This window comes from Aspergillus sclerotioniger, assembly GCF_003184525.1.
Source record: "Aspergillus sclerotioniger CBS 115572 chromosome Unknown BO94scaffold_8, whole genome shotgun sequence".
NCBI classification, from domain to species: domain Eukaryota; kingdom Fungi; phylum Ascomycota; class Eurotiomycetes; order Eurotiales; family Aspergillaceae; genus Aspergillus; species Aspergillus sclerotioniger.
The window spans coordinates 945,731-971,601 of record NW_020290998.1 but is presented as its reverse complement, the minus strand read 5'-3'; the positions used below and the strand labels follow the sequence as shown (position 1 = coordinate 971,601).

Here is a 25,871-nt window from a genome sequence, read left to right as displayed (position 1 = left end):
GGCAAAGAGGGACCCTTATTGCACAATTCCGGCATATCAAGTCCCTGCGCTGGTATCGCGGTCAGGGACCGGCAACGGCAACCCACGATACCTATATAAACGGCCTCAGATCTGGACGGGAGCAGTATTGTCCAGGCCTCGTTGTCGCCACCACCTCATCAAGCTATATTCTCTCCCATCCTCGCTTCAATGGATGGCTTCGATCATTTTAATGCTCCTCTGGAGTATCAGGAGATGAAATGGCTCGTCAACATCTTCATCATCGGTATGGATGTCGGCTGGCTTGTCCACTATCTGTACATGGCCTATACATCATTCAAAGACCAGACATACTGCATGACAATCGCGGGCCTTTGTGCTAATTTTGCCTGGGAGCTTGTATATTGCATATTGTACCCAGCCAAAGGTCTTGTCGAGCGCGCAGTTATCCTGTCGGGTCTGTTCCTCGATTTTGGGGTATTCTACACGGCAATGAGGAATGCCCCAAATGAATGGCATCACTCCGCAATAGTGAGGGATAATATGGTTCTTGTTTTCACTGCAATGACGCTCTTCTTTTTGAGTATGCATTTGACCTTGGTGGCCCAGTTTGGATCTGCACAAGCGTACACGTGGGGGGCCGCTGTATGTCAACTCATCATCAGCATAGGGGATGTGTTTCAATTGCTGAGCCGGGGAAACACGCGTGGAACTTCGTGGACGTTGTGGTGAGTGATAGTTGGTTCTACCTGTGCAATCAGCTGTGTGCTAAGGCCTCCGCCAGGATATCCAGGTTCTTCGGGTCAGCATCAGCTGTTGGCTTTGCACTTATTCGTTACTATCGTTGGCCAGCGGCATTTTCCTGGTTGAACTGCCCGCTTATTCTATGGACTGCAACCATGTTCCTGCTCTTTGAGATTTTGTATGGGGCTCTATTCTTTCTTGTGAAGCGACGCGAAGAGGATTTCCAGCAGCATAAGAAACAGAAACAGAGATAGACGCATTCTCTGCAGAGAAGGTATGCGCCATATAATCTGCATTAGGCTGGTATGATATGCATAAGATATCATCACCAGCAGTTGGAGGTCTGGAATGACTCGAAGGTATAGGAGCAAGTAACATAGTACTACTACCTTGATAAAACTGGCGGAGAAAATTTATATTGTGTCACCTTTTGTAGTATTCACCGTGATACAGGGAGTTTCTGCTTCGTGCTGCACGGCCTGGGTCAGGTAGATATGGTCATCTGAACTAGACGCATTGAGTACACCTTCTTCAGATCTAGAGCAGTCTCTTTACCCTTTGCAGATGGATGCCCATGTTTATTCACCTCCCTTCTCCTGCTTATGATTGCACAAGTAGATGATGGCGTGATGGCCAGTCCCCGTGGTAACACATGAGAAACTAGTCAAGCACAATGTGCCACAGGGGTAGAGGCCAGTAATTCAGATTGAACGACTGGATGGCACCTCTCCTGGCTGTTCTGTGAGTGGGTCGTTCGAGACGATTTACTGAAGCTGACAGGAACGCCGGAAGCTCTGCTTCTTTTCAGCATCGCCCTCACTTCGCCCATTCCATTTTGATAAACCTAACTTCAATCCCTTTTCCAAAATAGCCCACATCCTAAACTGAAGAGGCACAGAACATGGCCAACTCTCAACAACCCCCCTTCCGCGTCATCATCGTCGGCGGCTCCATCGCAGGCCTCACCCTCGCACACTGTCTCGAACGCGCAAACATCGAGTACCTCATCCTGGAAAAAGGCGATGACATTGCCCCACAGCTCGGTGCCTCGATAGGAATTATGCCGAATGGCGGCCGGATCCTGGAGCAACTGGGTTTGTTTGAGGAGATCGAGCGTGTGACTGAGCCATTGTATCAGGCGAATATCATTTACCCGGATGGGTATAACTTCAGTAGTTTGTATCCGAAGGTTGTGAGTGATAGGTATGTTCCTCCCATTTTTAATTCTTCTTCTAGCACTTTCAAGGGGGAACGGATGGTGTTGTGGCTAACGTTCCAGGTTCGGATATCCGATGGCGTTCCTGGATCGACAGCGATTCCTGCAGATTGTGTATGAGAGACTTCGGGCGAAGCAGAACGTTTTGACGGGAAAGAGGGTGGTCGGGGTACAACGGCAGGAGCATGGTGTTGCTGTTGTTGCCGCTGATGGATCGATGTATGAGGGTGACCTGGTGGTTGGTGCTGACGGATTGCATAGTCGGGTGAGGCGTGAGATATGGAGGGTAGCGGAGAGTCAGCCTGGGGCTGTTGGGAAGTGTGAGAAGACGCGTATGACTTTTCCTTCGGTTCCAGGGTTATTGGGGAAGCTGATTGTGGCCAGACATGACGGTTGAATATGCCTGCGTATTCGGGATCTCCTCGGCCATCCCAGGGCTTGAGATAAGCGAACAGATCAACGGGATATTTGACCATTTGACCGTGCTGACAATCCATGGCAGACATGGACGGGTATTCTGGTTTGTGATCCAAAAGCTGAATAGAAAGTACGTCTATCCTGATGTCCCGCGATTTTCGGACAAGGACGCCGTACAGCTTCTCAGTCGGCTCAAGGGCGTGCGGTTCTGGAAGGATATATGCGTGGGCGATCTGTGGAAGAATCGAGAAGTGTTCTCTATGACGGCGCTGGAGGAGGGATTGTTCGAGACATGGCATCGTGAGAGGATGGTACTGGCGGGCGATAGTGTTCACAAGGTGCTTCACTCGAATATAATGTTGGAATATTGAGCTGATTTGCATACAGATGACACCTAACTTTGGCCAGGGTGCCAATTGCGCCTTTGAAGATGCCGCAACGCTCTCCTCACTTCTGCACAATCTTGTCAACGTGCGTGGAGTCTGCAAGCCATCGAACGCCCAGATCGAGCATCTCCTTCAGCATTACCGGCAGACCCGATATACTCGCATGGTAGGCATGTGTCGCGCCGCGGCTTCGGTTTCCCGCGTTCAGGCCCGAGACGGCTTCTTCAACATCGTCTTTGGGCGATACTGGGCTCCGTATGTGGGCAACTTACCAGCTGACATGGCATCAAAAGTTATTGCGGATGCGGAGATTGTTACGTTTCTGCCTTTGCCTGCGCGCTCGGGGCGGGGTTGGGAGGTGAATGCGCGGAAAGGAAAGAACGCAGTGCAGGTAGGATGGTCGGTTCTGTTTTTTGCACTGTTTGCCGTTGGGTGGTGTTGCATTTGGCTTCCAAAACCTAGTTTTACGCTTGGTAGATAGTGACGTTCATCCTCTGGCCTCTCACGTTGGTCGGAAATGATTTTAAATATTTGTTGATCAACAGCAGGTAGCATAGACTTTCTGGGTTGTAAAGAATAAAAACCAAGGATATGAACAGGATAAGATATCTATGAAAAATGCCATGAACGCCACGCTGAACGAATAGACCAGATAATGCGGAGAGTGTATCGGATGCAGAAGATGTAGAAATGACTAGACAATCACTTGGAAGCTAGCTTCTTTCTAGGTGAGTTGACATTTAGGACTTGTCTCATCCGGCGGAGCTTGGCCCACCATTCTCGATCGCTGGCCTTTTTGGCCTCTGGGTTGACATCATCTACCACCGGCTCATCCGCGGATGGCACCTCAGAGACCGACCGACTGACGGAAGCAGTCGATCGAATCAATCGACGATGGCGCACATCAAGTGCCTGGCCTAACAGCTCCCAACCACAACGCAAACCTTCTGGCTTCTCAGTGGCCCGACCTATGCCGCTTTGAGCCTTTCCGTTCACCCAAGGACAGTACTCCATGTGTTCGTTAATGACGTCCAGTGAGTCGTAAAGCGCTGCGTCCCCGTTGCTCTTTGGCTTGTACATCCAAAGGCCCAGTCGTCGAAAGCACACGCTGCAGCCGGCCAGACCAGCTGTTCCGTCCGGGACAGAATCCCAGCCGAAAAATGCCAGCATGAAAGCGGTTTTAGAAAAGGATGGCTCGGGCTCGGAAGCGATCTGTACGCTATTTCTAGTCCCATCGACATCCTCGGGAGTGGGCGTCTCGACGCTCTCCGTGTGCGGTCCCTCTTCTGACCCTTTAAATTCCGCTGGAAGTATTCTGACAAGGGTTTCTATATCGAACGACTCGGGCGCTTGGATGACTCCTTGGGCCGGCAATTGGTCAGCCATCTTGGCGAGATTCGAGTAGCGGTTTTGCAGGCCAGAGATTGCCACTACGGGGTTTGCTAGGGGCAACCGATGGATGGTAGCTTCAACAGTCAGCATGCAGGTTGTAACCCGAATAACGATGGCATACCGTCACAGCCCTTGTTCCTCCACGGGCAAGTCTCTCTATGTCCTTTGACCAGTAGCCCTGCGTACTCTTCCACGAGTTTGTCCCCTGGGTCTATTAGCACTGATGAAAGAATACGGGCCAGCTGCCAAACTCACGAACTTCCTTCCGCTCCTGCACCTTATCGCCATCGTATCCATCCAATTCATCCAGCTCGTCCGGAAGTTTCACAACAACCGAGCCACCGCAGCTCCCAACACATGATACCCGGGCCACATCCGTACATATCCAGCCGCGCTTGGCCCATTCCACCTCACTGATTGCAGATGGTTTCGGTGCCCATCGGTCGACGCGACGAAAGGTCTCCAACCGCTCTAGAAAGCGCTCGCGGTCCCATGGAACGAAGCTCGGTCGCGAGGCTGACGATACGGACGAATCTCTGGAGCTGGGGCGCGCAACTTTGAGTAGTGAGTTGCGCACAGTCGAGAAGTTGTTTGTGTCTAAACGGGCTTTCTTGTTCGATGGGTCTCGTGCTGATGACGCTTCGGGGGAGGCTGATCTGGAATCGGGGGTTGAAGATTTGGTCAGAGATTCAAGGACTCGGTGGAATTTTCGCTTTTTCGTTTCGACTGCGTATGACATTTTCTGGTACGGGAGAAGTGTTGGAATGTGTTGAGTAGTTGACTGCGTCGGAGTGAGTCTGGTTCTTGGGACTCTGGGAGGTCCTGGAGCTGGGGCGCTAGGCCGGATTGGGTAGCTATCTTGTTACTGCCTCAGGCATGACACATATATCTATGCCCGAAGCCATGAACCAACTAACACAGCTGATATGTGGACGAATGCTGCTTGTGGGTCATTAGCCCCTTGGGTACTACCTCTTGTGATGAATGTTTTTTTTGTCAATTAGGTGGGTCTTCATCCATGATCTTCGATAGGAAAATACTCGACTCCACAGTTACAGGTCAATATTATGACAGGATTTAGTCTGCTCATTGCGACTTCTACTAAATGAGATGGCTAACTTAATGGCTCCGGAAGTAACTCAAATGGCTTTGTCGTGCTACTACTCGAGGCAGGTAGATATCATCAAGCTTTCAGTCTATTGTTGGATCCTATGATGATTCACTCCCCTTCCACTATTATATAAGTAGTGAACGCGTTCTCCCCCTTGGGTCCTCACTCATCCTCTTCTTTTTTGTTGTCCCAGCGGTGATGTTCACTACGTCGCAATTCCCCGGCCTTATCTACTTGTCTGAACCTTCCCCCCGTCTTCCTCGTACATGATCAGTCAAGGAGTAACATTCTACTGGATTATGAACACTCGGCTAATTGCGCGATAGAGAGGCATGAACCAAATAGTTAAGTTATCTAGGATGTCTATCTGAATAATTGTATCTCTTTGGAGAATCCTCTTACCAGACAGTGTGACTCATAAAGTGTGACAATTTGTCTGAGCAGACTTGTGGCTGCATATGCAGGATATTCGAGTGATCATTGTTCATGTTCTTATTGTCCATTACTTCAGTTCTTGTGTATATCACATATTCCCGGCCCTCAATATGAAAGAACTAAATTCAGGCTAATCTTCAGGGGGAGAATGTATACCTGGGCATCCACGTCGTCCGAGTCACTGAGCTCGAGCACCAGCATCGCTACGATTCGTCAGCCGTCCAGTTAGCCCTAATCCCATCTTAGCTAAACCCCCCAAACAGCGGACTATAAAAGCGAGGTCATCCTTCCTCCAAGTTATTCCTCCCAGAAGCTCTGTATCCTCGCTCCTTATCCTCTTTTACAAGCTTGTATCCGTCCATCTTCATCATAAATCACTACTCACCGCTACCGTGATCCTCCCGCCCCGCACAATGGCATCCCCAACCATCTATCTCATCACTGGCGCCAACAAAGGTAACCACCTCGCCATCCCTTCCAAACTCTTCCACCTTTCATATAATATCCCCCCCTAACCGCCGCAGGAATTGGCCTCGCTCTGACCCAAACCCTCCTCTTCCGCCCCAACACCACAGTCATCGCAACCGTCCGCAACCCCGCCACGGCCGCCCTCCACACTCTCCCCACCTCCCCCTCCTCATCCCTCATCATCCTCGCCCTCGACGTTCAATCCCCCACCGACACCACGGATGCCATCCACACCCTCAAAACCACCCACAGTATCACACACATTGACACCGTGATCGCCAACGCAGGCTACTACAACGACGCCGAGTACCGCATCGACAACGTGCCCCTATCCAACGTGCAGTTGCACTTTGACGTCAACACGCTTGGTGTGATCCGTCTCTTCCAGGGCGTTTACGGGCTGCTCAGGAACAGTTTCAAGCCGATGTTCATCACTGTGAGTAGCTTCCTGGGAAGTATTGGGGGACTCAGTATGGAATATTTCCCGGGGGGTGCGTATGGATTGAGTAAGGCGGGTGTGAATTGGGCGACGAGGAAGATGCATATTGAGAACGAGGGAATGGTTTGTTTTAGCGTGCATCCGGGGTAAGCTTCTTCTCAATCCGCCCCTCCTTTTGTTCTTTTTTCCTTGTATTGATGCTAATGATGTGGGATAGGTTTGTGAAGACTTACATGGGGGATGCGTGTGCGAAGAGTCTTGGGTTAGAGCAGGCGTTCACAGAGCCCCAGGATTGTGCGGATTCTTTGATTAAGCTGGTAGGTTTTATTCTGGTCCTGGATGATGTTCGTGTTGTGACCACGTGCTAATAATCTTTGCTTAGTTTGATGGCGCCACGAGGGAGACTGTTGGAGGCCGATTTGTCAACTACAAGGGCGAGGAGGTACCCTTCTGATGCAGTAGACATGTGTTTAGAGTCGTTAGCTTGTAGCTAGTTGTATTTTGAGGCTGTTTAGATCTAGTTTATGATATATAAGCATACAACCGAGTAACCTCCGATCTACATTCAACATCGTCCACATAAGAAATAGACATCTTCGGCCAGCAATCTCTATAGAATGATGCTCCTCCCCAAATTTCTATTAATACTGTGACATCCCTGTGGTCTTGCCTATTCTCAATGCCTCGCTTAATTCCACACTCGGGATCCAACACTTGCTCCCCCTTCGACCTCCCCTGGCTAACGACAATAAAGGTCATTCCCTATAAGACCCTAGAGCCTCAAGCGCTAGAGCGTCTTGTACCAGATCACGCTGCGCCAGAGCCTTTCCAAACAATCTAATCCCCAGAAACCTTTCAATCATCTCCATGCACATATGTAGCCACCTTACAATAGGAGGCTGTTGTACCCAGCAGCTATCTATTCACCAGCAGCACTCACCAGCTCTACCTCTTCAATAATAACAATCTTAGATGCATTTGAAATACAAACACGCTCCAATCCAAAGAACAAGCCACACATAACGCAACAATCAGCCCACAATATCACACCGCTGATACCAACCAAGCATAACAGATTATGCTCTTCCTTCGGACCGTCCCCAATCCGTATGCATCCACCAGTCTCTACACCAGCCAAATATCTCCGACATCTACCTAAACTCCGTCTCCTCTCCGGAGATAAGAAATAATATCCGAATCCCTTCGAACAACCCCCAAACGAAGTATATAACCATCCAACTGTCCAACACCACCACCTCCCCCAATCCCAAACCAGAACAAACCCCCAAAGCCACCCAAGAACAAACAATCTCAATATGCCCCCCCTAATCTTCCTAACCGGCGGCAGCGGCTACATCGGCACCGCGATCACCACCCACGCCCTATCCCAAGGCTACGCCGTGCACAGCCTATCACGCACCCCCACCAGCGACACCAAAATCCTCTCTCTCGGCGCGACCCCCATCCGAGGAGACCTCACCTGCCTGCCCACCCTCCGCGAACAAGCCCAGCAAGCAGATATAGTCATGCACCTCGCGGACCCCATGTCCACCAACTACAACATGCCGTACGAGGAACGAATCCGGATCGACGACGCGGCGGTCTCCGCCCTCGGGGACGGGCTAGAAGGGAGTAACAAGCCGCTTGTCGTGACGTCCGGGTCGATGGTTGTTGCCGCCACGGGAGCGGAAACAGACGAGACGAGTGCGTTATGGGAGAAGCCGTTGAATGAGCGGATTGTGTCGGAGAGGAATAACCTGCGACTTTGTGAAAGGGGAGTGAGGGTTTCGGCGGTGCGGTTGGCGCCGTTTGTGTATGGACGGGGTGGGAGTGGGGTGGCGTTGTTTATGAGGATGTTTAAGGGGGTGGGGGAGGTGAAGGTTATTCGGGAGGGGGAGGGGGTGAGTACTTCTGCGGTGCATGTGGAGGATGCGGCGAGGTTGTTTTTGCTTGCGGCGGAGAAGGCGCGGGCTGGGGAGGTGTTTAATGGGTGTTCGGAGTGGGGGGTTACGTTTGGGGAGTTGGGGAGGGCCATGGCGGAGGTTATGGGCGTTGGGGTTGGGTATGTCTCGCTTGAGGAGGCGGTGGGGACTTGGGGGGAGTTCTTTGCGAGGTTTTTGAGTACGGAGAATAGGGCGTCGGGGGGGAAGGCGATGAGGGTGTTGGGGTGGAGGCCGGAGAGAGTGGGCATTTTGGAGGAGGTCAGGAAGGGGTCGTATGTTGACCTGGCGGAGAGTTTGAAGAAGGGTGAGTAGTGGTTTGGCTGTGGAGATGACTGGGAATTACTTTGTATAGGTATCGTACCCATGTACATAATGCGTTTTTATACAGGCTTTACAAGCAGTAGATGCTCACATCACGCCGGTATCGTTAACAATAATACCCTAGTTCAGCATTGAGCAATCTGGTCCTTGCGATAAGCAACTATCTGCACAGGAGCAATGAGTCCGTATTCTGCCTCATCCGGCGGCGACGCAACAGTCGCACTCGCAAGCTTCCCACTCGTCTCGAGCTTATCCCAGTATGTCCGCAGGCCATTCCCGAGCGGAGTGCTAACGACCACTTGAACATCATTCGGTCCACGTCGAAGCAGATGCCCGATATCCCACCTCGCCCAGAAGATTTCTCCCGGGGGCAACACTTGTCCATTGACTGTGACCCGCGCCGTGTGAGTAATGGGGCCAAGGTCGATTACCACGCCAAATACCGTGCCGTTGGCAGTTTGGGGAGGCCAGCTGAACGTTGTTGAGTAATACCCCAGTCCGGAGACGTTGGCTAAAGACGAAGAGATCTGGTTCCAGGGCAAAAGAGTTGGAAGCTCAAAGGTGTAGTTCGTGCGCGTGGGCCCCGCCTCAACGTTGTAGAGATCCGAGGGCGACGTCCATGACTCAACTATCAGCGTCCAGTTGCTGAGAGTAAAGGCGGGCGTTAGCATCGGGGCTAGCGTTGCAGCCTTTCCGCTTGAAAGCTGAATGGAACGTGTCTCTGAATCGAAGGATCTATAAACAGTGAGGGACGTCGTGTTCCCGGTGACCCAGAGGACCCCATCTGTAGTATTCAGGGCATGAAGACTTGGTTGTGTGTTCTTATGAAAGCCAATGATGATAGACTGGTTACCAGCCAGCTGGAGTGGGATTGTAGTACGCATCTCGGACTGCTGATAGAAAGACAAGGCAGTCACGTCTCCCGACCAGGCATCGTACAGGAAAGGCGTCCCAGTTGTCTCGAAAGATATGCTTCCTACAGAAAAGCCACCACCATACGGCACGCCAGTTGCATCATTGTATATGTAGACGTAGTCCTCAAGTGTGGTGGTGTCATGCCGCCAGAAGGTGTACCATGTGCGGTTTGCGCTCACCGAAGTCCGCGGTAGAATGTCGAGCGAACGGAGGGTCGTTGCCAGATTTCTGTATGAGACAACATGAATATCATCCAAGGATGTCAGGTTAGTCAGTGCCTTAGTAGCTAATTGCGCAGCTTCTGGATTGTAGCCGCTAAAATTCGAAGGTAGTCCACCAGAGAAGATAATTGGGAGCCCAGCATGAGCGTATTCAACAAGTTTTGCAACCCCGGCTGCTGTCAAAGTCTCATTCGCTCGGACCACGAGGGCCTTGAAGGCTTGCTGATTCGGCGCGAAGGTGCCATTTGAAACGTAAGCCCCAGGCAGTATAAAGTTGTCTGGGCTGAAGTATTCATATGTATAGCCTAGGTGACTGATTAGTACGATAGCAAACGTTAGCTCAGAAGTCAGGCTCGTTACCTGCACTCTGTAGATCAACGGGGATGTACGCAGTTGGAACTGATTTGTATGAGGTTGATTTAGACCAAAACGCAAGGTCCACCTTTGGAATGCCTGTCTGTCCGACAAATTGGTTCCGAGAGAGCTAATCAAGAAAGTCCTGATAGAAGGCAAATGCCGGTTGACGAGGACCATGCATGTCGGAAAACACATACGCAAAGGTCGTAAAACCAGGCCATGTCGTGTTCCCATAGTTGCCTGAGTTCGGATACCCATGAAGCACGAACTGATTGACTGAGCCGGCTAGGGCACGCTTCAGGGTCCATAGGAGCTCCGGTATAGGCTCCTGATATACTTTTGACATTTCTGCGCCAGCCTCGTTGGATATGACGCGTTTGCCAGCGAGGTGTGCAGGACCAGCAAATTGTCTGTAGCTGTCGATGTTGTTGCTGAAACCTAGTGTCTCGCACTCGGGACCGTTGACGTAAGGAATATTGGCGAGCATGTCCATCGGTAGGTTGTACACGACCTGGGCGGAGAACTGAATGCCAAGCTCATTACTCCATTGTGTCAAAGATGTGAGGTACTCCGCATTCAATTCCGTGAGCTATATGAGTCAGTATCTGACATGTCTATTATAATAGAATGGCAGCATACGAACAGTTTGTTGATAGTCCACAGTATGACTGGCACCTGCATCGGCCTCATCGGTAACGTAGGTAATATTTGGGGATGATCCACCGCCGGAACCGACTAAGATGGGGATGAACTTGTTGATGCTATAGCCTCGATTGGATAGGAACACCTCCTGTAGTCGCGGAGTCCACCAGGTGGAGACGCTGTATTCCTGGCTGTCTTCCCACATGTAGTTCCCAACCTCACGGAGAAGTGCGCCTATTTCACTGTCCAGTAACGACTGCTTCCAGAGGTCCACAGCTACTAGGGCGCCCTTGGAAGAAAAATGATCGATGACCCATGATCCATTCTGCGAGTACGTCGTGACCGGTGATTGGGGGACCGCGGCCTCAACGTCGGCAGGACTCTGGACCTCGCGGTATTCCGAGTGGACAAGATAATAAGCAAAAACAAGATGCTCGAATCGTTCTGTTGTATCATTGGGCTCGATTGTAAGATGTCCACTAGAGCCAATGAGATATGTAACGTCAAGCAGAGAGCTCTTCGCCAGCACTTTATAAGTTTCATTGCTGGAAGCAGTCGAGCTGATGCGAGCTGTAACGGCTGCAATGAGGGGACCTGCACCCCACCCCGGGAGAGTGTCATCAAAGCCTTGATCAGTAGAAAAGGTTGTGTTAAAACCAGCGAGATCCCACAAAAGGCCGTCGTCATTGTATGGAGCCGGGACACCGGCGCCTTGGTTGGGTCCGATTGCAAAGTCGACGAGTAAGCCATCCTCCTTTGCTGCTGTCAGAACCGTTTCAACTAAGTTTTCTATTTGACAAGTGAGTACGTTGGTTCATCTAAATAGATTATGGTACGACAGGCAAAACTCACTCCATGCAGGACTGCCATAACCGAATACAGTCCAGTCCGACTGTAACGGCGATGCTAATTGTCCACCAAAAGTCGAAGAATCTCCATAGAGGTAATAGCCTAGTAGCTCGAGCCCTCCTGCCCCGGCTTTACTAATGGCTTTTACATCCTCTGCCACCACGCTAAGGTTCACCGACGCATCATTCACCCAGTAGCGGAAGCGTGGTCTCACACTGGATGAGGGGTTCTGGAAAGTGCCGTAATCGATGTCCGGTTCGACATGATCATTGGTACCAATGCCACGCACATTTGTAGTAAAGAGAGCTGCTGCTATCAAGAAAGAGAGGAGGTACATTGCTGTTGCAATTCATTTATGCTCGGCCCCCGTGAAGTATTTCTCCGCCCTTCAGCGTTTCACCCAATTTATAACCCATGATTTCTCCATCCGCTCCCGAGATCGTCTTATTGGTGAGGGGTCAATGCGCTCGGCCCAATACTCTACCGAGATGATCGAAGGCAGATTGAAGCTTAGTGATCATGACCAACTTGTGTATGCATAGTGTTCACGAGGTAATCGGAATGAAGTAGACGGCTTCAACGATGTTGAGGTGAGCAGCTGAGGTACGCTCCAGCCTTGCCGTCCCATCAGCGGGGAAGTTAAATCGGTAAAACTTCTGCCGAGCTTTATGCTCACTTGATGTGCACGCCAAGTGGAAGAATCTTCAGCAGGAGGCTATGGCATACTCTAGAATCCGACACCCTGTTTTCGGCCCCACCAGTGCGGGGCCCCAAATCCCCGGAGATGGCCCCGACGGGACAGACCTTGAAGAATACTACGGGTGCGGGTGAGAGGCAAATGATCAAGGAATGAAGCTGATGCAAGCCACCATCTTCGAGGAAAGAACCATCGACAAATTCCCAACGCCATAGTTGATACCTCGAATAATGATCACTGCACCCTCGATGCGTGGAAGCCTGTAGCGGTATGTTATGGAGTTCCATTTCACTAAATGGCTTCCATGTTCTGAGAGGAAGGGCTAGATATTCCTTAGTGGTGTGTAGAAATGATCGATTTCAAGACTTCACTTTAAGCAGAGCGGATGATCGTGAGCTGTAACAGAACTGGATCGATACTGCGGTTTGATAAGTGTGAAGAAGTAACGAAAGACTCCCATTGGCTATTTGGGTCAGATGTGGCATGATAAGGCTTTGATGTCCTGATAGTATGTGATCATAATCACAGAGATGGTTTAGAAGATGCAAGGATTTGGACAGCTGAGTATCAACGGAGTAGATGGTGTTGGTTGGAGGATACCTAGATTAAGGTGGGTCAGGCTAATCACATGACTTCGCTTTTGAACCATATTTAGTTCCAGTGGACAACAGAGCCCCCAACCTAGATACTACTACAGAGTAGATAGACGAATGGCTACAAGGTCAACCTTCCAGCAACCAGTTAGGATATATTGACCCACCATATGACGAAAATGTCGATCAAATGGTTGCATTTGGGGTCGCTTGTCTAATAACGTAGGACGACAGGGTCAAACGCAGAGTACATCAGGCAGAGCTGATACGATCGAATGTCATCGAACCTGGCTATAGCGGTAGCTACGCTAAGGAAGGGCAAATGGAAGTTTGATTCATGATCGTAGTCTTGAGCCTCTTGCTGATCACCAAAGCTTTTGTTCAGATACAGCCTACAGGTGCTCTTGACTAGAGTCAGGTTGTACTGTAAATACACGTCCTATACACCATGTACGGCGCGCTACTTTATTTCTTCAGAATCATTACTGCCAATCGACGTAGGGCTGGTCTTTTCAGGGTCTTAAAGATGTGACTCAGCAAGAAATTCAGCCTGAGGCAGAGGCAGGTGCAAGCAGGTGAATGATCAATGATGACTTTTGTTTGTATGGGCTGATCGATCGCCAACAAATTGGGGAGCTCTGATTGGCCGTCGCTCTCTCGGCCCTCGGGGTTCCGACCGCGTTCTTTGCGACTGTCATCCGGAAATCCTATCCTGGAAAGCCTCCATCGGCTTCATTCTTCCTATCATCCGCCAGCATGGCATCCCTAGGGCCTTCCGTGCCCTTAATCCGGAGCTTTGCTCCTCGGCTGTCGAGGGAGCTCTTCACCTGCCGCCAATGTTTGATCCGGACCCAGAACCACGCCGCTAAGTCCGCCTTCCGCAGACAATTCTCCGCCCTCCCCTTCACTCAGAACGCCAACGGCAGAGCCAGTTCTGCCCTGCAGGCGAGGGCTAGAAAGCTTTTCGCATCTAGCCTGAGAAGAACCGTTTCGGGCTCGGCAGCTCCGGAAACAACTGCTGCCCAGGAAGGAGCTGCAAAGGCCAAATCTAGCTTTCCGGATGTGAGCGACAAGAAAGTGGCCTACTGGCTGCTGGCCAGTGCGGCCAGTGTGTTTGGTATTGTGGTTTTTGGCGGCCTTACCAGGTTAACTGAGTCAGGGTAGGATCTCTCTACCACGTGCCGAAAGCCAATGCTAACTAGAGCGTGCGCAGTCTGAGTATCACCGAATGGCGCCCCGTCACCGGATCCCTCCCCCCGATGAACGCTGAAGACTGGGAATCGGAATTCTCGAAGTACCGTGCCTCGCCCGAATTCCAGCTCTTGAACCCGCATATGACCCTCTCCGAATTCAAGTCGATTTACTACATGGAATGGATCCACCGTCTCTGGGGCCGCTTCGTCGGCCTGTCGTTCGTGCTTCCGGCCGCATACTTTGTCGCAGCAAAGAAGGTTAGCAAACCAATGGCTCTGCGCCTCGGTGGTATTGCAGGCTTGATTGGGTTCCAAGGTTTCATCGGATGGTGGATGGTCAAGTCCGGCTTGAAGGATGACCTCTTCGCTCCCGGTAGCCACCCTCGCGTGAGTCAGTACCGTCTGACGGCGCATCTGGGTGCTGCCTTCGTCTGTTATACCGCCATGCTCTGGAACGGTCTTGCCATTCTGCGCTCCCACCGCCTTTTCGCCGACCCAGAAGCTGGAATCAAGCTTCTGGACTCTCTCCGTGATCCCAAGCTCAAGATCTTCCGTCGTTCCGTTGCTGGATTGGCTGCTCTGGTTTTTGTGACTGCCATGTCAGGTGCTCTGGTTGCTGGGTTGGATGCTGGTCTCATCTATAATGAGTTCCCATTCATGGGTAATGGCCTGGCACCCCCCAAGTCGGAACTCTTCGATGAACGCTACTCCCGTCACGAGGATCGATCGGACTTGTGGTGGAGAAACATGCTCGAAAACCCCTCATTGGTGCAGCTGGATCACCGGACTTTGGCAATGACGACTTTCACGAGCATCATGGCTCTCTTGGCTTACACGCGCGGATCTCCCACGATGAAACGCCTCTTGCCCCGGGCTGCAAAGAAGGGTGTCCACGGAGTGGTTGCTTTCGCCTGCGTGCAGGTTGGTCTGGGTATCTCGACGCTTCTTTACCTTGTTCCCACGCCTCTTGCCTCTGCCCACCAGGCGGGCAGTCTTTTCCTCCTCACCTGGGTGCTTGTCCTGGGAAGCCGTGTCTGGCATCCGTCTAGGACTGCCAAGCTGCTTCAAATGGCGGCCAAGGCTCAGGGACAGGCTGTTTCCGGCACAGCTGCCCACGCTCCCCGGAGGCTCTAAGGGCCAACGCTGAGGATATGACGAACAGGCAAGAGTCCATAACTACATTCTGTATGTATTATACTGCCACGGCGTGGCCCTGCATGTCTCTAAATCTCTACTTCACGCACCTGTACAATATGAACGCAAGTCTCATTGGCTTCAGTCTGTCTCTTTTACTCAAAAACATCATTATCACAGTCTGGGTACAGTCTGGGGGTACGAGGCAACTGGTGTTGCAGATGAAAATCTTGTTCCTTTAACCCGGCAAGTCTTCCTCTCTTCCACATCCCTTTGCACAGCAGATTTATCCGTGTCACATTCTGCCGATCCATCTCTCGGTATGTTATCTTAAACTTTTCTCAAAGGTATCGGAAGTTTTGTTCGTTGGGTGTCTGATTTACCATGACCATTTCCGGCCGGGGCGAGTGCATCTTGACTGATTGAGATGAGCGCTTCTGCACCATTAAGGACACTGCCAGACTCACTGGACTGGTCGGAGGAATCTCTCCTGTTGCCGACTGCCGGGCTGGAGGTATCATCCGGCACAGCGGCGCTGTCGACAACTGCTGCTGCTGGAGTTCCTTTGCGTCTCATGAGACGCCTGGGCTTGGCCTTGGTTGTCATCTGGGATTGTGCCTCTGGCTTTGGCTGTGGCTTTGGCTGTGGCTTTGGCTGTGGCTTTGGCTGTGGCTTTGGCTGTGGCTTTGGCTCTGACTTAGGCTCAGAGCTTGCCTCTGGGGTTGGCTCTGGGGTTGGCTCTGGGGTTGGCTCTGGTTTTGGGTTTGGCTCTGGCTCTGGTTCTCGCTGCTCAGCTTCTGCGGCGGTATCAGTGTCCACGTTGTCTAGCTGCTTGTCCGCTTTATTGGAGGAGAAATGCAGCTGGCCTTGGTCAACATGGGATCGACCGGAACCCCTTGTCAGCGTGCATTGGGCGCATTCCTGATACGCACAGGGCCTGCAGCGCCATACGTCTTGGGCATCTTGTTTGTGGCATGCATCGCATTTGTTCGTCGGGCGCTTCATCTTGTAGAATTCCACCTCCTTGGCGGGCCTCTTCCGTGACCGCTTGGCTACTCTCCCCGATATGGCTCTGGTGTGAGTCGGGGAATTGGTGGCCGGGGGATTGGTGGCAGGGCGACGCGGTCCTGGACTGCCCACGGTGGAGACAGGAGTCAACGGGCCTCGGAAAAACCCACGGACGCCCACGGGCGAGTTATATCCGACGAACACGGCGCTCGGTCGTGGGGACACAACCGGGCTCTGCCTTTGATAGCCGACAAACACGAGTTCCCCGCGCTGCCTAAATCCTTGGCCCGGGCCCTCCGGGTTAACCGGGAAAGACATGAGCTCCCCTGGTTGTCTGTATACCACCCTTGATGGGGATACTGACATCATCACTGGATTGTTGTTGGGGAAGGGATAATGTCCCTGAGGGTAGACACTCATGCCCTGTAGCCGTGCGCTCTCGGCCATCATGACAGACCTAGCTGCAGGACTGTTGAACGGACTATTCGGGGGTTGGGGAAAGGGATAGTGTGGCGAGTAAACCCCCATCCTCGCCCCCGCCCAAGGCCCCAAGGCGTCATGCGGGCTGTACGGCTCTGGGGTCGGATTGTAGCTGAAGGGAGACGTATACGGCGACGACGGCGGCGCATTTGGATTCTGCTGTGGAGTTGACATGCTGTCTGGCTGGACAGGTTGTTAGCAAGCACACTCGGTGACAGTACTGACATGACACAACATTAGCAGGATACTCAACGCTGTCAAGCAACACCGTACCCTGCTTGATATCGAAGCGTCTTGCCCGATCTTTCCCTTTATCTAAACTAACAAGCGACTTGAAACAAGAGCACCAACCGTTCCAAGCAAACGAAGTCCTCAAATCGACCAAGACAGAAGTAAGAATCAAACAGTAAGACTGAAAAGGGTTCACACAGCCACCTGAAGCAAAACCACCAGCCAAACGGCATGCATCCGCCACCCCTTTATATCCTAACCATGGCCCATTTATTCCTCTATTCCCTTCACGCTTCCTCCCGACAATTTGTTGAAACCTTCCCATTTCCCCACGGCTTTTCACGACTCTTCTCGTCGAAACACTGGAATCTACCGCCTCGTGATCTAGTCCATTCGCCATTAAATCTTCCGAAAAGGCTTGTCGTCCAGCTACCTACGGCATATCTCTTTTTATAGAACCATGTTCGAGAACTCAATGTAACATTAATAGACCAGGAGATCCCTGGTTGGTGAGTAGATAGGGTTAGCTACCATTGTGGCGGTGCGATGATTGCTACTGTTACATTGACGAATAGGAGTATATCAGTGTCTTGAAGATTGTTTCATATATCTTCACCTCTTAAGTGAATTGGTTTCTGGGTGCTGCCTACCATTCGATCATTCAGGATTAGACGAGGGTCACGTGGAGCGTTAGGATCCTGCGATGAGACGGCGCGAGGCTGAGATCTTAGCGGTCTCCACTCCAGCTGATCTTTGATTTGGAGCTTGGCTTAGCTTGTATAGTGGAGCTGGAGGCTGCAGTCATGAAAGAGTGAAAAAGGAAACATTTACTGGGATCAGAAAAAGTGACTGATAGTGGTTTCGGGTGATACTGTGAGTTTTCATACAGTCGACATCTTATATCTCTGACTCGTCGACAGAAGATGATGGTCAAGCAAACAACCCGCTTAAGAAATACTCCGTCCTTACCAGGCCGTGGGGCGAGGCTGAAGGCACTCAGCTGGAAACACCCAACGAGTCAACGACATCCACAAAAGCAAGCATCCTAGCCGACATGCAAACTCTACAGTATCCACCTCAATTAGCGCTGACATCCTATGAACACGTATAAGATCTATCTGTCAGTCACTACTCACCTAGGTCTCTATTCCATACTCCATACCATCATCCTCCACAATCCCATCCACCTATCGACCTACCTCCCTCCCTCTTCCCCCCAACACTCACCACCAACCACCATGTCCCCCCTAAACTACAACCCCACCAACCTCAAAAACAAAACCATCCTAATCACAGGCGGCGCCTCCGGCTTCGGCGCCGCCTTTTCCACGCGGTGGGCCTCCGCCGGCGCGCAGATAATCATCGGCGACATCAACCCATCCGGCGCGGAAATCGTCGCCCAAATCCGCACCGAAACCTCCAACCCCAACATCCACTTCATCCACCTAGACGTGACATCCTGGACCTCGCAAGTGAATTTCTTCCGCCAAGCAGTGCAACTCAGCCCGCACGGGGGAATCGACGCCGTGGTCGCCAACGCCGGCATCAACAACGCAGCCGAGTCCCGATTCTTCGAATCCCCTACTATCGATTACCTGAGCGATCCGAACCCCCCGCCTCCAAGCCTCAAGACAGTCGACGTCAATCTCACAGGCGTGCTATACACAACGCACTTAGCTCAATGGTTTCTTCCGCGGAATCCGGGGTCGAGTAATCTCTCCAATGAATCAACTGAAACAGATGAGAGTGGACGAGACCGCCATCTCCTTCTCATGGGCTCGATCGCGAGTCTCCATGCCCTCGCTTCGCAAGTCCCCTATACTATCACTAAACATGCCGTGTTGGGTCTGTTCCGGTGTTTGCGTATCATGGCGCCCGAGACGACAGGTATCAGAGTCAATATTGTTTGTCCGTATTATACGGATATCGGGTTGATGAGTGGTCCTGCTCGTGCGATCTTGGCTGGGGTTCCGATTGGGAAACCTGAGGATGTGGTTGAGGCGGCGACTTATCTTATGGCGAATCAGAAGTGTAGTGGACGGTCGTTGGCTACGGGGCCGAAGTTGAAGTTGGATCTTCCCGAGGGGGGGTATCTGAAGAGGGGGGAGGTTGGAAAGTATACGGTGGAAGAAGGGGGGGATAAGGAGGAACAGGGGGTTTGGGAGTTAGAGTTGCATGATGCGGAGACGACGGATGTGTTTACGGATCGGATGTTGAAGATGGTGAAGACGGTGGTTGCAGCGAAGGGGTGGATTGGTTGGGGGAAGGGCATGGTGGAGGCGTTGCTTTGGCCGGTGACCAAGTATTGGACGAAATAGATTCCTGTCTAGGAATTGGGATGTATGATGATATGAGGAGTAGATTGGATATTGGGATTAGAATAAACTGGATGGATGTAAGATTGTGGAGAAAATAATGGCAATGAATATACTATATGGGAATCTAGACTCAAAGGTTCGGCACAAGGCGAGTGGACACTGCACAAAAGGTTGGGATCTCCAGCTCACTCCTGTTGTGCTTCTCAGTCTTCTCTTGAGTATAGTTGCATGTCCCCGTTAACTTCATGCATTGCGAACTACAGCACCAGCCGTGTCTACTTCATGTGTCCCCGCTGTCATCATCTATTTATCATTTTATGCATTTCTTCATTGCCGAATACCATGCTACTAGTCATCAAAAAACTATCATCTAGAATCGCTTCGTCACGTTTATTTGTGGGCTGCAATCCGTCAGTCACCGCATCCACAACTGCAATCAAGTTACTTACCAATGCCCTCCTCGGGCTGGGGCTCAATGCCAACCACCTCGGCGGCGGTCTTGGTCTCCGCTGCCGTCTTGTCCTCCTTCATGAAGGGGAAGGCCAGCACCTCCTTGATACTGTAGTTATCGGTCAGGAACATGACCAACCGGTCAATACCCATACCCCAACCACCGGTGGGTGGCAGACCGTACTCCAAGCTGGTACAGAAGTTCTCGTCGATGAGCTGGGCCTCGTCGTCACCCTGGTCCTTCTGGCGAGCCTGCTCCTCGAAACGCAGGCGCTGGTCGAAGGGATCGTTCAACTCGGTGTACGCGTTGACAATCTCCTTCTTGCAGACAAAGGCCTCGAAACGCTCGCAGAGACCGACGTTCTGGCGGTGGTACTTGGCCAGAGGGGACATCATCTGGGGGTGGCCCGTGATGAAGGTGGGGTTGACGCAGGTCTCCTCGATGAACTCGCCGACCAGCTTGTCGAGCATACGGGCGTTGGTCATCGGGGGAGAGCACTCAACACCGGTCTTCTTGAGCACGCGCTTGAGGAACTCGTTGGTCTCGGGGGTGTGGAGCTGGTCACCCGGAGGGAAGGTCTCGCCAGTGGCCTCCTCGAGGGCGGGGATCATCTCCACGCGGCGCCAGGGGGCCTTCCAGTTGACGTTGTAGGTCTCGCCGGTCTGAGTGTGGAAGGTGGTCTCGTAGCCACCGGTGATGTGCTTAACAAGGCCGGAAACGAGGTCCTCGGTCAGGTTCATGACATCGTAGACATCGGCGTAGGCCCAGTACATCTCGCAGGTAGTGAACTCGGGGTTGTGGGTGAGGTCAATGCCCTCGTTACGGAACTGACGACCCAGCTCGTACACACGCTCGAGACCTCCGACGATCAGCATCTTCAGGTACAGCTCGGGGGCAATACGCATGAACAGGTTCATGTCGAGTTCATTGTGGTGGGTGACGAAGGGCTTGGCGGTGGCACCACCAGCGATAGCGTTCATCATGGGGGTCTCCACCTCGATGAAGTCGCGGTTGTCGAAGTAGTTGCGGATGTAGGTGACGATCTTGGAGCGGGTGACGAAGACATTGCGGGACTTGTCGTTCATGATCAAGTCCAGGTAACGCTGGCGGAAACGCTGCTCCTTGTCCTGCAGACCGAAGTGCTCGGACGGGATGGCGTGCAAGCAGGGAGAGAGCAGGACCACCTCGGTGGCGAAGATGGAAAGCTCACCATCGGCACGGTTCTTGGGGCTGGTACGGCCGGGGAAACCGACGATACCGACAATGTCACCACGGCGGAGGTGCTCGTGCTGGTCCTCGAAGGGCACGCTGCCGGTGGAGTGCTGAGCCTGGCACACGACCTGCACCTTGGCGCCCTCCGCACGGATATCGTAGAAGATCAGCTTGGCACCGGAAGCACGCTTGGTGTAGATACGGCCGGCGATGCGGACGGGGACGTCGGTCTTCTGCTCGCCCTTGGCGAGACCCTCATGTTCCTTGAGGAACTTACGCAGGTCATCGGTGACCTGGAACTTGTGGGGGTAGGGATCGGGCTGCTTGGTCTCGCGCAGCTTGTTGATGCGCTTGCTGCGGATCTCGAAGTATTGCTACAGGGCAGGAAGGAATCGGAATGGTTAGCATGTCTGCGACAGGGGGGGCTTCGCGGACAGCGCACAAAGGCCCGCACTATGACAATGGGATTCGACTCACGTTGGGGGTGAGGTTGGCCTCGTCATCCTCGGCGGAGGTCTTCTTAGCGGGCTTGGGAGGAGCGGCGGCCTCCTTCTCCTTCTTCTTGGCCTCCTTCTCACGGTTCTTCTGGCGTCTCTTCAACTCGGACTTGGAGACCTTCTCTCCGGTGACCTCGTCGAGGATGAGGTTGGCCATGGAGGCCTCAGCCTCCTTGACAGCGTTATCGGCCATGATGATGAGACTGAATGCGGGGTATTGCTGTCTCAGTCACCTTCGGTAAGGGAGGGTTATGAAAGGAAAAAGAGGGGAAGGGACAAGACGATGACTCACGAGATGGTGGGTTGAAGTCGGAGGAAAGAGAGATTTTTGGGCGGGAGCCACTGCGGGAGATGCTCATTGGGCACGGCGAGGGGCAGCTCCCCACGTCCATTCCTTAAGTAATCGCCGTCATTTCATACCACCAAATCCCACCCACCCCAACCTACCGGACGCTGTACAAATGCCCCAGTTCTATTCAAAGGATCTCGGATACAGCTTGTCATCGCCCGATTGGACCTATCTCCCATCCATTCTTCATTAGATACATGCGGCCAAACACAATCCAAGCCTATCGCAACCAGGGCTTAGGGCTTAGGGCACCCAAGTGGGGTTCTACCCCGCCTCGCCCTCGATGCTTGCGGCCAACCCATTAACATTCATGGTTCAATAGTCATCAACAATCCCTGAGTCCGTCCTTGTGTACCAATTGGCCTCGTACTTGCACTTGCTCATAAATTTAACTCATCTGTACCGCCACGCATCACGTGCAGGAATCTCCTCACTCAGTGCTGTCCATGTGGGAATAACCAGTCCACTCCTCAATGGGCTGGGACTTGATTCTCACATTGTCCAATGGATCTTCCTCATCGTCCTCCTTCTTCGCTAGATTCAACCACTCCTGCGCCTTACTTATCTTCTCCTTCTCCTTGAGAAAATACAGCCGGCGCCTCTGGCGCTCTGGGTCTTCCTCCATGAGCTCGAGGCAACGTTCCAATGCTGGCCGAGTATACGTTAATATTTACCCTCCTGTCTGTGTCATGACCGTAGACTTACCATTTTTATCAAAGATGTTGAGCTCTCTCTCGACCTCTTTGATTAGCTCGTCGCGGCATTTGGCGAACAATTTCGTATGCACGCTCTGACAAATGGAATCAACAAATCGAGAGCTCGCCAGGTCGTAGTAGCCTCGGGTTGTCTAGCACATACAGTCAGTCAATGTAGTATTTATCTTAGTATGAAAGCAACTCCACCGCCATCATTGCGACCTCTTGGGCAAACTGATCCCGGCCTAGATCTGCCTCTGTGAGCTTCCTTATCTCGGCTTCCCTTCGAGCGTCTCCCTTGGGATATTTTCCCTGACAGTCTAGATAACAACCAGCGCGGGAAATCCAACGCCGTTCATGTATGTATTGACGAGCAGTCTTCGTGGCTTGCTCCAAGGCCGCAAAGTCCATTGTGAACGGTTTGTTATGCTCGATGTTGAAGTTCTCCTGAGCATGTTCGAAATGATCGCGTCGCAGGGTATACAGATAGGCATCGATGATTCGCTTGAGTTCACGATAAAGACCCGTCTGGTGATATTGGGAAAATACCTCATCAATCTGCTTAAGCACCATCTCCCTCATAAGACGGTGGGTGGCAACCAGGAATACCGAAAGTGGTTCGGACCAGTGCTTCACACTCATCTGGTTCATGATTTCGATGGCCTTCGGATCCGTCAGGTCGGGAAGCCCAGCACGATAGGATTCCTCGTTGATTTCGCGAATTTGTTCCCAGGTAAATTTCAGGGCCGATCCAGTGAACTTGTCGAAGTGGTTTGTCGAGTAGCCTCTATTCTTGTTGGCCGTTGGCGGGACCGGCTTCGCTTCAAGGCCATTATCACCCGGCGACTTGCGTTTCACAGGCGTTGGGGCTGATGTCATTTCACAATCGGAGTCGCCTCCCTCACCAACCTGCTCGTTCGGAAATGTCCATCTATCACAGGCAGACAGCAATTCCACCGTCGGCCGCGTTATGATCAGCGACCTTTTAAAATCCATGGCAATATGCCCCCAAAGCTTCTGCAGAGGGTATCTTGCAGACCCACCCTCGATATTAGCGCGTATTTGCTCCTTGAACTGGTTTAACTTTCCACAGATAATATAAGGAACATTGGCAGAAGGCGGGTCTGGGAGGGATCGCAGCTCCGCATCGATTCGGTCAGCTTTCCCATTGATTTGTTTGATAATCTGCGGTAAGCAGCCCTGAATCTGCTCTAGAAGGAGCGCAGAGAGTTCGGTTTGCAATCGTCGAGTTCCGAACTTATCCTGATAAAGAGCCAACTCAGTCGCCCAAGGGTACTCGGCAAAGAACTTATCCTCCTCTTCCCGGGCTACTGAGTGCTCGATCGATGGGTCGGGATTATTCCGAACAACGTAGTAACCGTGTCCAAGCGAGAACTTGTCCCTTTCTAGGATCTCAACCCACTGGGCATATGACTCGCCTGTCTGAATGCGGTCTGGTTTGGTCAAGACACCCATTGTCCTCGAGTTGGCTCCACTAACTTCTTGCATGATGCGCGCAGCACTCGAGTTGGTAGCATCGTTCGTCATCGGTAAAGTTAGAAGAACGATACATTGTTTCTGCGCAATGTAATACTTGACAAGGTTCTCCACGAGGTTAACGAGATATCGCTCATCTTCTTGTTCTGCGTGACTGATAACCCCGGGCAAATCATAGAATGACAGGTTGGGAAAGCTCGGCGCTGCAATGTCAAGTCGCACAACGTTTGGTGAGAATTTCACCTGGCAATAGGTATGATCCGTATCACTGTTTTGTCCTGGAATGTATTCGGCAGATGGTCTTGAAGGATTGAGAATTGCGAGCTGGGCCCATTTTATCGCTTCTTCGACCTGATCTTTATCTTGCAGTGTAGTGAACGGCTCATCTTCTTGTTGCTGTTCGACCCAGGGGCCGAGAGACTTCTTCGAGATCTTGGTAATCTTTTTGTTCCCGTCATACATGTATTTCCGCGACAGAAAGACCTTACAAGTCCACGGCTGACCCGGTTCGCTTTCGGAAAGATTGATCTCCATTGGGCAGCGAGTACAGGTGCCCGCGCTTCGGGGAACTTTGATCTCGCTCATGCCTTCAATGAGAGAGCTCTTTCCAGCACTCTGGTCGCCAATAACACAGATCTTCGGGAGTGCGATCTGCTGATCTTCGATCCCTATATGGCGTAGATCCTGGATCTTTTTGACCAGCTCTTTCATATTATTGGCGATGAGATTTATCGAGTCAAACTCAGTTACTGGCATGTCCTCGGGGGTGTCTTGAGCGGTGGCTAAAGCAGGGGTGAGAGATGGTTGAGGTGTCTGGATCAGTAGAACTCACCCTCTGAAGAACTTCCTTGCTCAGACTTCACGTCATTCTGCTCAGCTTGTGGGGTTTGTCGTATTTCCAAGGTCATGGAAGACATCGTGAAATGCTAGGATGATGGACGATCGGTGGTTTGATGATAGAAGGTAAGATGTGACAGGGAAGGGAAGAGTGTTTTGGGAAGAAGTGAGAAACGGTTGAAGTGGGAAAAAAGACAACTTGAGCGAGTTGAGAGTGTTGCTTGGGACCTTACAGTGAATGCAGTTATCCCGCGACAACAGAGAAACCATGTTTGCAATTGCTGGTGTTAGGCAAGATTTTATATCCAGTGAATACCAGGGACAAAGGAAGCTAGGCAAGGAAAGGTAGCAGATGAGTAGAATTTAATGGCTGTTTCACTAGCATGACAGAGAGGTGTAAAGATGCCAGGCAAGCTGGGTGAGAGAGATACGACAGGTTGTACTAAAGAGAGGTCAAATTCCAACCTGCAGGTACCCCTCCAGGCAAAGTGCGATGAGTCCAAAGTGAGGGTGGAGTTAGTTGTATTCTCGACCTCAATTGGCGAGATTGGTTAGTGCCAAATGCAAGGACAGTCTGAAGTGTGTGATGTATCGATTGAGATGATTATACGCGAATCGATCTGTCTTCTCGTGTACCTCACTACCGAGTAGTGACTGGAATGAATTATTGCCTATATAGATAGGTAGTAGTAGTATGGGGTGGACAAAGAATGAAAGCGGTGGACGGAAACAGCCAGTTAGGGGCGGCGGGCGACCCCTCCCAGCCATGGAACCAACGGGGGAGTCTCCTGAACGGCAAGTGACACTCCCCTTGGCCTGATCCGGAGCGCTAAGGAGAGCTGGC

General features: G+C 51.8%; 11 protein-coding genes across 11 annotated transcripts; 6 read left to right on the top strand and 5 right to left on the bottom strand.

The window, feature by feature from the left end:
- Positions 1–104: 104 nt before the first annotated feature.
- pyr4 (meroterpenoid cyclase pyr4) lies at positions 105–977 on the top strand (the record flags this gene model as incomplete). The annotated part of the gene is made up of 2 exons (XM_025616836.1): positions 105–707; positions 764–977. Exons 1-2 carry the CDS (start codon positions 190–192, stop codon positions 975–977), a joined length of 732 nt encoding a protein of 243 aa, XP_025469664.1. The 5' UTR covers positions 105–189.
- Positions 978–1,624: 647 nt separating this feature from the next.
- Positions 1,625–3,223, top strand: BO94DRAFT_461844 (FAD-dependent oxidoreductase; the record flags this gene model as incomplete). Its single annotated transcript, XM_025607952.1, has 4 exons — positions 1,625–1,926; positions 2,003–2,271; positions 2,324–2,694; positions 2,744–3,223. 4 exons carry the CDS (start codon positions 1,625–1,627, stop codon positions 3,221–3,223), a joined length of 1,422 nt encoding a protein of 473 aa, XP_025469663.1.
- Positions 3,224–3,252: 29 nt separating this feature from the next.
- BO94DRAFT_488662 (uncharacterized protein) lies at positions 3,253–4,911 on the bottom strand. The gene is made up of 3 exons (XM_025609071.1): positions 4,390–4,911; positions 4,256–4,339; positions 3,253–4,208 (listed from the first exon to the last, which is right to left on the bottom strand). The coding sequence occupies exons 1-3, from the start codon at positions 4,871–4,873 to the stop codon at positions 3,445–3,447; spliced, it is 1,332 nt and encodes a 443-aa protein (XP_025469662.1). The 5' UTR covers positions 4,874–4,911; the 3' UTR covers positions 3,253–3,444.
- Positions 4,912–5,997: 1,086 nt separating this feature from the next.
- BO94DRAFT_533377 (SDR family oxidoreductase) lies at positions 5,998–7,135 on the top strand. Its single transcript, XM_025611314.1, has 4 exons — positions 5,998–6,136; positions 6,205–6,733; positions 6,805–6,904; positions 6,970–7,135. Exons 1-4 carry the CDS (start codon positions 6,094–6,096, stop codon positions 7,039–7,041), a joined length of 744 nt encoding a protein of 247 aa, XP_025469661.1. The 5' UTR covers positions 5,998–6,093; the 3' UTR covers positions 7,042–7,135.
- A 466-nt stretch (positions 7,136–7,601) lies between these two features.
- BO94DRAFT_617635 (NAD dependent epimerase/dehydratase) lies at positions 7,602–8,842 on the top strand (the record flags this gene model as incomplete). Its single annotated transcript, XM_025616835.1, has 1 exon — positions 7,602–8,842. The coding sequence occupies exon 1, from the start codon at positions 7,904–7,906 to the stop codon at positions 8,840–8,842; it is 939 nt and encodes a 312-aa protein (XP_025469660.1). The 5' UTR covers positions 7,602–7,903.
- Positions 8,843–8,976: 134 nt separating this feature from the next.
- Positions 8,977–12,172, bottom strand: BO94DRAFT_555096 (uncharacterized protein; the record flags this gene model as incomplete). The annotated part of the gene is made up of 5 exons (XM_025613771.1): positions 8,977–10,292; positions 10,348–10,471; positions 10,538–10,933; positions 10,988–11,775; positions 11,839–12,172. 5 exons carry the CDS (start codon positions 12,170–12,172, stop codon positions 8,977–8,979), a joined length of 2,958 nt encoding a protein of 985 aa, XP_025469659.1.
- A 1,673-nt stretch (positions 12,173–13,845) lies between these two features.
- On the top strand, positions 13,846–15,452 carry cox15 (cytochrome c oxidase assembly protein cox15; the record flags this gene model as incomplete). The annotated part of the gene is made up of 2 exons (XM_025609830.1): positions 13,846–14,285; positions 14,339–15,452. The coding sequence occupies exons 1-2, from the start codon at positions 13,882–13,884 to the stop codon at positions 15,450–15,452; spliced, it is 1,518 nt and encodes a 505-aa protein (XP_025469658.1). The 5' UTR covers positions 13,846–13,881.
- A 341-nt stretch (positions 15,453–15,793) lies between these two features.
- On the bottom strand, positions 15,794–17,114 carry BO94DRAFT_583844 (uncharacterized protein; the record flags this gene model as incomplete). The annotated part of the gene is made up of 2 exons (XM_025615587.1): positions 15,794–15,870; positions 15,920–17,114. The coding sequence occupies 2 exons, from the start codon at positions 17,112–17,114 to the stop codon at positions 15,794–15,796; spliced, it is 1,272 nt and encodes a 423-aa protein (XP_025469657.1).
- Positions 17,115–18,409: 1,295 nt separating this feature from the next.
- On the top strand, positions 18,410–19,489 carry BO94DRAFT_461704 (NAD(P)-binding protein; the record flags this gene model as incomplete). Its single annotated transcript, XM_025607945.1, has 1 exon — positions 18,410–19,489. One exon carries the CDS (start codon positions 18,410–18,412, stop codon positions 19,487–19,489), a length of 1,080 nt encoding a protein of 359 aa, XP_025469656.1.
- Positions 19,490–19,562: 73 nt separating this feature from the next.
- Positions 19,563–21,951, bottom strand: BO94DRAFT_573706 (lysine--tRNA ligase KRS1). Its single transcript, XM_025614980.1, has 3 exons — positions 21,630–21,951; positions 19,939–21,526; positions 19,563–19,890 (listed from the first exon to the last, which is right to left on the bottom strand). Exons 1-3 carry the CDS (start codon positions 21,840–21,842, stop codon positions 19,880–19,882), a joined length of 1,812 nt encoding a protein of 603 aa, XP_025469655.1. The 5' UTR covers positions 21,843–21,951; the 3' UTR covers positions 19,563–19,879.
- A 477-nt stretch (positions 21,952–22,428) lies between these two features.
- BO94DRAFT_544622 (putative dynamin GTPase) lies at positions 22,429–25,107 on the bottom strand (the record flags this gene model as incomplete). Its single annotated transcript, XM_025613190.1, has 4 exons — positions 22,429–22,646; positions 22,704–22,845; positions 22,901–24,972; positions 25,023–25,107. The coding sequence occupies 4 exons, from the start codon at positions 25,105–25,107 to the stop codon at positions 22,429–22,431; spliced, it is 2,517 nt and encodes an 838-aa protein (XP_025469654.1).
- Between the last annotated feature and the right edge of the window lie 764 nt (positions 25,108–25,871).

Excerpts from the sequence above, each read along its gene's own strand:
- BO94DRAFT_488662 (XM_025609071.1), bottom strand. The coding sequence starts at position 4,873 with ATGTCATACGCAGTCGAAACGAAAAAGCGAAAATTCCACCGAGTCCTT. Across the intron at positions 4,340-4,389 it reads GCAGGAGCGGAAGGAAGTTC|GGGACAAACTCGTGGAAGAG; the intron begins GTGAGTTTGGCA and ends TAATAGACCCAG. Across the intron at positions 4,209-4,255 it reads GAGGAACAAGGGCTGTGACG|CTACCATCCATCGGTTGCCC; the intron begins GTATGCCATCGT and ends TGACTGTTGAAG.
- BO94DRAFT_533377 (XM_025611314.1), top strand. The coding sequence starts at position 6,094 with ATGGCATCCCCAACCATCTATCTCATCACTGGCGCCAACAAAG. Across the intron at positions 6,734-6,804 it reads TGTTTTAGCGTGCATCCGGG|GTTTGTGAAGACTTACATGG; the intron begins GTAAGCTTCTTC and ends GATGTGGGATAG. Across the intron at positions 6,905-6,969 it reads CGGATTCTTTGATTAAGCTG|TTTGATGGCGCCACGAGGGA; the intron begins GTAGGTTTTATT and ends ATCTTTGCTTAG.
- BO94DRAFT_573706 (XM_025614980.1), bottom strand. The coding sequence starts at position 21,842 with ATGGCCGATAACGCTGTCAAGGAGGCTGAGGCCTCCATGGCCAACCTC. Across the intron at positions 21,527-21,629 it reads AGGCCAACCTCACCCCCAAC|CAATACTTCGAGATCCGCAG; the intron begins GTGAGTCGAATC and ends CCTGCCCTGTAG.